Source organism: Equus quagga, unplaced genomic scaffold, assembly GCF_021613505.1.
Source record: "Equus quagga isolate Etosha38 unplaced genomic scaffold, UCLA_HA_Equagga_1.0 70574_RagTag, whole genome shotgun sequence".
Taxonomy (NCBI): domain Eukaryota; kingdom Metazoa; phylum Chordata; class Mammalia; order Perissodactyla; family Equidae; genus Equus; species Equus quagga.
Window position 1 is genome coordinate 1 of NW_025801761.1, and position 7,128 is coordinate 7,128.

The 7,128-nt window shown below is 49.2% G+C and overlaps 1 protein-coding gene and 1 long non-coding RNA gene across 4 annotated transcripts; one reads left to right on the plus strand and one right to left on the minus strand.

Annotated features, from left to right (window-relative positions):
- The first annotated feature begins 11 nt into the window (after positions 1 to 11).
- LOC124234091 (uncharacterized) lies at positions 12 to 2,043 on the plus strand. Of its 2 annotated transcripts, none has more exons than XR_006887222.1 (2): positions 12 to 604; positions 1,006 to 2,043. It is a non-coding gene; the product is annotated as an uncharacterized LOC124234091 (long non-coding RNA). The 2 variants fall into 2 exon arrangements; XR_006887221.1 differs by having other exon boundaries at positions 12 to 334.
- Positions 2,044 to 2,298: 255 nt separating this feature from the next.
- METTL23 (methyltransferase like 23) lies at positions 2,299 to 6,877 on the minus strand. 2 transcript variants are annotated; one of them, XM_046651356.1, is made up of 5 exons: positions 6,535 to 6,876; positions 4,543 to 4,647; positions 2,999 to 3,236; positions 2,832 to 2,916; positions 2,299 to 2,681 (listed from the first exon to the last, which is right to left on the minus strand). In XM_046651356.1, exons 1-5 carry the CDS (start codon positions 6,733 to 6,735, stop codon positions 2,516 to 2,518), a joined length of 795 nt encoding a protein of 264 aa, XP_046507312.1. In that variant the 5' UTR covers positions 6,736 to 6,876; the 3' UTR covers positions 2,299 to 2,515. The 2 variants fall into 2 exon arrangements, with proteins under 2 accessions (XP_046507312.1, XP_046507313.1); XM_046651357.1 differs by lacking the exon at positions 4,543 to 4,647 and having other exon boundaries at positions 6,535 to 6,877.
- Between the last annotated feature and the right edge of the window lie 251 nt (positions 6,878 to 7,128).

Genomic DNA, 7,128 nt, shown 5'->3' on the forward strand with positions numbered 1-7,128 from the left:
GACGCCGCCGCCGCCCCCCGCAGCCCGAGGCGCCGCCGCCGCAGCCGCTCCCGCAGCCGCAGCCGTTCCCGCTCGCGGAGCCGCTCCCGCTACAGCCGCTCCAAGTCGCGCTCCCGCACGCGCTCGCGCTCGCGCTCGACGTCCAAGTCCCGCTCGGCGCGGAGGTCCAAGTCCAAGTCGTCGTCGGTGTCGCGGTCGCGCTCCCGCTCCCGCTCGCGGTCCCGGTCGAGGAGTCCGCCGCCCGTGTCCAAGCGCGAGTCCAAGTCCAGGTCGCGGTCCAAGAGCCCGCCCAAGTCCCCGGAAGAGGAGGGAGCCGTGTCGTCCTGAGCGAACGGTAATGTCCGGCCGGGGGCGCGGGCGCAGCCGGGGGGCGCTGGCGGCGGCGGCCGCGCGGGGCTGCGGAGCGGAGGCGCGGAGCTAGCGAGGGGCTGCGGAGCGCGAGACCGACTGCTGGCTGCCTGTTTGTCGCTGTTTGACCACCGTCTGCATTTTCCCCTAAAGCTGCGGTCTCCTGTTTGGTAACAGACTGTGGGCCGGTTTTGCAGACTTTAGCTGGTTTGGCTGATCCTCGGGGACCAGGTTCTGTGGGCGTGTGTTGGAGCAGGTTTGTGCACGCGTTAAAGACGCACTATCCGCGGAGGCGCCCGCGGGCGGCCGGGGGGGCCGGATAGTGTGTCTTTAACTCCGGTCGTCGGTCCTGCGTTGAGAGGAGGGGCCCTCGGTAGCTCCGACGGAGGCCTGTTCCCGGTGCGAACGTTGGGCTTGCGAGCTCCGAGGCCGAGCGCAGACCCCCCTCCGGCCGCTCTCGGAGGCGCGGTCGGCGCCCAGCCCCGCCCCCTTTTTTGTTTTCTCCCCCCGTGGTCCTCGGCAGCGCGGGCGCGCGTGGGTGCGCGCTGGGGGCTGCGGAAGCCCCCCGACCGCCCGCGGCCCCGGCGCCTGGCAGAGGCCGCGCGCTGGGCGGCTGCGCGTGCGCGGCGAGCTGAGCCGGTCTCTCTTCGCACCTAGATGTGTCCGCGCGCGGCGTAGCGGAGGCCGTGGGGAGGACCCGCACCCAGTCCGCCGGAGAGTCCTTGGAGCGAGCAGCTGGCTACCGAAAGGTTATTTTGTAACATTTGTCTAACTTCTTACTTGTTTTAAGCTTTGCCTCAGGCGGCGAACTTCATTTTATGTGCCATTTTGTTGCTGTTATTCAAATTTCTTGTAATTTAGTGAGGTGAACGACTTCAGATTTCATTATTGGCTTGGATATTTGAGGTAAAACTTCCTTTTTGTTTATATAGTGCTGACTTTTTTTGTTTGAAATTGAACAGATTGGTAACCTAAATTGTGGCCTCCTGACTTTTTAAGGAAACGTGCAGCCATTACACACAGCCTAAAGCTGTCAAGAGATTGACTCAACATTGCCTTCATTCCTTAAAATTAAAACCTACGAAAGTTGGTGTAAATTTGTTTGTATATGTTATTTACCTGCAGATCTAAATGGTAATCTGAACCCAAATTTGTGTAAGACTTTTCAGGTGAAAAGACTTGATTTTTTTGAGAGGATTGTTGACCAAACACAATTCTAATCTCTTCTCTTGTGTATTTTTGTGCACTAGGCGCAGTTGTGTAGCAGTTGAGTAATGCTGGTTAGCTGTTAAGGTGGCGTGTTGCAGTGCAGAGTGCTTGGCTGTTTCCTGTTTTCTCCTGATTGCTCCTGTGTAAAGATGCCTTGTCGTGCAGAAACAAATGGCTGTCCAGTTTATTAAAATGCCTGACAACTGCACTTCCAGTCACCCGGGCCTTGCATATAAATAACGGAGCATACAGTGAGCACATCTAGCTGATGATAAATACACCTTTTTTTTTTGTCTCCCCTAAAAATGATAAATTTGATCATCTTCATGTATGAACTTAAAATATGGAAAATGTTAAGGAAGCAAATGGTTTGTAACTTTGTAAGTACTTATAACATGGTGTATCTTTCTGCTCATGAAGATTCTGTACTATGACTTTTGTTTCTGTAGTTTAATTAAAACGTTTTCTTGGTGTTAGCTTTTCTCAGAATATGTCCTGGTCTTTTTTTCCCCCTTTATTTGAAAGACCTGTGCAGTTATTTTGTGAATGTTACTGAATGTATAGTATGAAAGTGAAGTGTCTAGTTGCTGGCCTTTTTACTGAGTTAAAAAGTGGAAATGCCAGTTCAGCACCTACTACCCCTAAAAACCATGCTCTAAGGTAGCACTTGGAGGTCGTGGGTACCCCCTTCTCTCATAACCTAACTTATGCCCCATTTTGATGACTTAGGAACAATCTAAGTCCTTTTTCTTAGAGATGTTTTAATTTTTGTTTTCATGGCTATGTAACCCACGAGTGCTATCTAGGTGACCTTCCATAATCTCAGGCCAACAGATCTGACCGTCTTCAGATGGTTCTGCTTGTGCTCTCAAGAAGCTGAAGTGGTCTGAGTCCTAGTTGGCATACCAGGTTGCTATTCAGTATTGACATATTGTCCTAAAACAGCTTGTACATGTAATCAGAGACTGTCCTTTGCAAAGGAGATGACCAGCATTTCAACCGTATGTCTTCCTGGGAGGGCAGACTCTGCTATGTTTTCTTTGTCTGCATCAAAAGACTCCAGAGGGATGTGGACACATTTCATATCCCACTTGTAGAGCAAAGCTTCAAGTGACCAGTCAGCACTGAAAAAAATAAATGGTTTTTTAAAAGTCATGCTTTTCCTGTTTTGCTTCAGATATATTTTCATTTTATCGTTAAACTAGGCATTGTGTAATAGGGCTTAAGTTAACTTTTAATAAAATTGAGAGTAAACCAGGATTATTCAGGCCTACCTTCTGACCTGGTAAGTAGACCATAACTGGACCTTGGGGTTCTTCTGCATCAAAAAGTATACCGTAGTTAAAATGTCTTCAAAGTCTGGAAAGAGAGGAATTCTTAAGACCCCTACTTACATAGCATCTCTGGTCAAATTTACTACTGAAGAGCAAAGAAGTGTTACCTTCTGGTTCAAAGAAGACATCAGATGCAAGGAGGATATCTTGTGGTGGCAGAGCCAGGAGCTCTTGAGACATGTGACCCCACGTTAGTCCTATGATGCGCACCTGTGGCAGGTTATTCATTTGGCAGCTTTGCCAACAGACTTCTAGACAGTGAGGCAGCTCTGAACTGTCTGACAGTATTACTTCAGCACCACATTTTGCAGCCATAATTCCTGGAAGGCTCACTCCCCCTCCAATCTAAGAAGTTAAAAGATGGCATTTGAAAGTGTCTAGAACTGTGAAGAATTTGGGATTTTGGCAGACAGTTCCCCATTTCATTCTTGCATTGATCTTTAAATACAGGACCAACATGTAAGGTATATTCTAGAGCTGGTATCTAAAACCTGCCCTGATTAAATGCTGCTTTACAACATGTGAAGCTTAGGCTTTAAATTTGTTAGGACAAAAGTTATTTCCTTGATTCCTCTAGTTGGATCAAAGGGCATACAGGGCCCTGTATTGTGCAACTGACATAATGTTGCTTCTAAACTCACTGTCTCAGGCAGTTTCATTACTTAATATGCCCAGGGAAGTAGTTTGGGGACACTTGTTCTGTCATTTCCAGTTCTCTTTGGTCTCTAAGTTAAGGAGCTCCTAATAGGACACCAGGTCTCTAGAATCTCTGGTCAACTTGAGCGGGCACAGCCAGCCATTCAGTTGTTTTATACCAACTTAATTGCTTTTATGTGGATAAAGCCTGACAGGTCTGCAACATGGCTTTCTACCGAAGGGGATTTTCCAGTTGGGTCTTGAAGAAAGTGACAAACACATACGTGTAACACCAAAGAATGCCTTGGTAAGCGTTAACATTTATATCGATTGAAACACAGGCTTCCCATTTTTCAGTTTGAGAGTGGGCAGGATCCTTGATCTTTTGTGAATGCCTAACAATTTTACCACTATTCTGGACTAGAAGTATGCCAAACCCCTTCTCCACCCTTCATTTCATTTACATGGTGGTGTGAAAGTTGAGGTGTTAACCTGCTGATTTGTCTCCAGCCTTTGGGTCTATTAGTATAGTACCATTTCTGCAAATGACGAAAGTGTATTTCTCCAGGCCTTCAGCAGTCTCAAGTCAGGTGGAGTTTGATAAGAAGAGCATGAGATACATTTTTAAACTAATCTCTAGATTTCCAAGAATGGGAAGGGCTAATCTGTGAGGACTGCAGGTGTTACAGCAGAGCCTGGATGACCCTGTTGGGACAATCTGGAAGGACGATCTTAAGTGCTTCTGGGCCGAGATTCCATTAGTCAACAGGCTTCACTTAGAATAGGGGTCAGCAAACTCAAGGGCCAGATAGTGAACATTTTAGTCTTGGTGGGCCACGTATGGTCTCTGCCTATTCTTTTTTTAACACTTTAAAAATGTAGAAAGTGTTCTAGCTTACATGCTTTCCGAGCTAGCCAAAACAACCCTGACTTTAAAATATTTAACAAGCTAATAACAAGCATGTAGACTGAAATCTGAACATAGGATTTCTGGAAACCTCAGATGCACTTGTACCTCTAAGACAGCCTTGCCTGGCAGAGATCTTCTGTGAAACCACAGGTACTGGGCTAGGACCACAGCACAGGGCCAAACATACATTCCATATTGGAGATGCAGGACCTGAAAAGAATTTTTTTGCATGCCATAAATAACTCATCTGCTGGAAGTTAGAATATTTATTTATACAACAATTACTGAGTGCCCAGCACTGGCATCCATTACAAGAAGGACAGTTCTCTGCTCTCCAGTTCACAAATATGTGGGGATATAAAACTGCAGTACCATGTGGTAAGCACTCCATACCCTCACTGATTCAAGCATTTATCCAGCGACTGACTGGCTTAGTGTCTATTCTAGGCTGAGGGTGTATATATATAGATACATCCTACTGGGAAGAGACAGGCAACATGTAAGTAAATATAGTTTTGGTTGGTGAAAATCTAACAAAACAGAGAGAGTAATGGGGGTGTGGGGTGTGAGGGTTCAGTGATCACAAGGTGGCTGCCCTAGATAGGGAGAGGGGGTGATTCAGGCAAAGGTCCTGAAGCAGGAACTGAAAGGCCTCTGGCTGGAGCATAGAAAGCACTGGCCACACGGATATGGGGGCTGGAGGCAGGGCTCAGACCTGCGAGGTCTTGTAGACCACAGGAAATTTTGCTTTTTTTCTATGTGCAATAAGATAACTGGAGGGTTTTAAGCACAGGCATAACTTGGTATGCTAAGAAACCATGTGGTCTTAGGAAGACATCTTAGAAGAGGTTTGAGTGGAGCTGAACTCAACTCGGAGTTAGGGAGGCAGGCAGCTTACAAAGCCTTTGGAAAAGCAGAATTGTGACACAGCACCGTATTTAGGGAGGCAAGATAACATAGCTCACACCTCTGGAATGAGCCTGCCTGAGTTCAAACTCCAGATCTGTAACTGACCAGCTGTGTGACCTCACTCAAGGTCTGTGCTTCGGTTCGTCAACTGCAAAATACCATCTCATAGGGTGATGAGGAAGATTCAATACAAACTACTTAGTACAGTGCCAGGCCAAAAATAAGCATAGTTAGCTATTATTAAACCGCAAAATAGCAAGTCTTTGTTTTCTAGAGCAAAGGGTGACCCTAGTGGGGTGGTAGGAAAGGGGGCTGAAGAGGTAAAAACATCCAAGGTGAATGAACTGAAGGTCTGAACTTAATCCACTCAACAAAAATATTAGTGTCTAGAATATGCTTGGCACTGTTCTCTTAGTGTAGGGGGTACAAGCATGATTAACGAGACAAAAAAGTCTGCTCTGGTGGATTTTACCCAGGAGTACAATTAAGGATTTCTGACAAGGAGTGGGTCAGCAGATTTGGGTGTAAAGAAAAGGGACCTCTACTCTCACAGGGTATATCTTCACCCCCTAAATTTGGGGAGAACTCCAAATGGGTATTTCAATGTGAAGGCGTTTAGAAACTATCAGAAATGGGTTCCACTCCAGCCTTTAACTTCTGTTTCTCATCTTTAAACTGTTATTACTAATGCCTACCTCAAAGACTGCTGTTAAAGTCGAATGAAACACAGCAACGTGAAAGTGTTCTGAAAAACCGGACGTATATAAAATATAATAATTATTAAGAGTTTGGGGGCAGCCACCAGCTGAAAGAAGAGGTGAGTGCCAACCCAAGAAACTTTATTTGGGCAGTGAGAGTTGGAACCCCTGATCCCAGATAAAGCTGAATTAAGAAGCCCTTCAACAAGATCAAAGAAAACATTAGGTGTCAAAGAATGCCCTTTTCTGGCAAGAAATATTCGATGTGGAGAGGCCTCTCTCCTGGCAGGGTCCCCAAATTTCTTACTGAACGACATTTAATCTGCCAAAGGGCTTCAAACCGAACCTTTTCGCTCCGTGGTGCATCCCAGGGCAGGAAGCCGCGGACCCCTGCACCCCCATTCCTACCCCCCTGGTTGTCAGAACCGCTCCTGCCTGGGGCGCCACCGCAAAGACCAGAGGTGCGCCCGGCGGGTGCCGCTGCACGCACCTGCGGGACGTGGACCTCCAGCACGGCCCCCTCGGCTCCCGGGCCCGGCTCCTCCGAAAACCGAAAGCACTGGGCCCGGACCACATGTCCTCGAAAGCCACGCTCGCCCAGAGGGGAGTCGGGTGCCGGCGGGAGCAGCGGAGGGCGCCGGGCTCCCAGGCTGCGCGCGCGGGGGCCGCCTCCCCGGCGCCACGTGGCCATCCGCGTGCCCCGTCGGGTCGCCACAACCCGACGGCAAGAAGAGGGAAGCACTCCTCGGCCGACGAGGCAGCCGCGCAGCGAAAACCCACCCGAAAGCAAGCAAGTGAGACAGAGACAAGACCAGCCGGAAGTGGGCCACGAGAAGAGGCGCGCTGCCGGAAGTGACGCGCCGCCGGAAGCGGGCGCGGGAGAGGCGGGGCCGCACTGGGCGGGGCCTGAGCCGGCCCGACCTTCCAAACATGGCGGAGGCCCGGGGTGTGTGAGGGCGGACCCCGGAGGCGCTGAGGCCAATGGCTGACCGCGAGAGGCCGGGGGGCGGGGAAGACGGCAGCCGCATGCCCAACCCGAGGCCCGGGAGGTGGCTGGGGAGTGAATTTTCTGGAAGGCGACTTT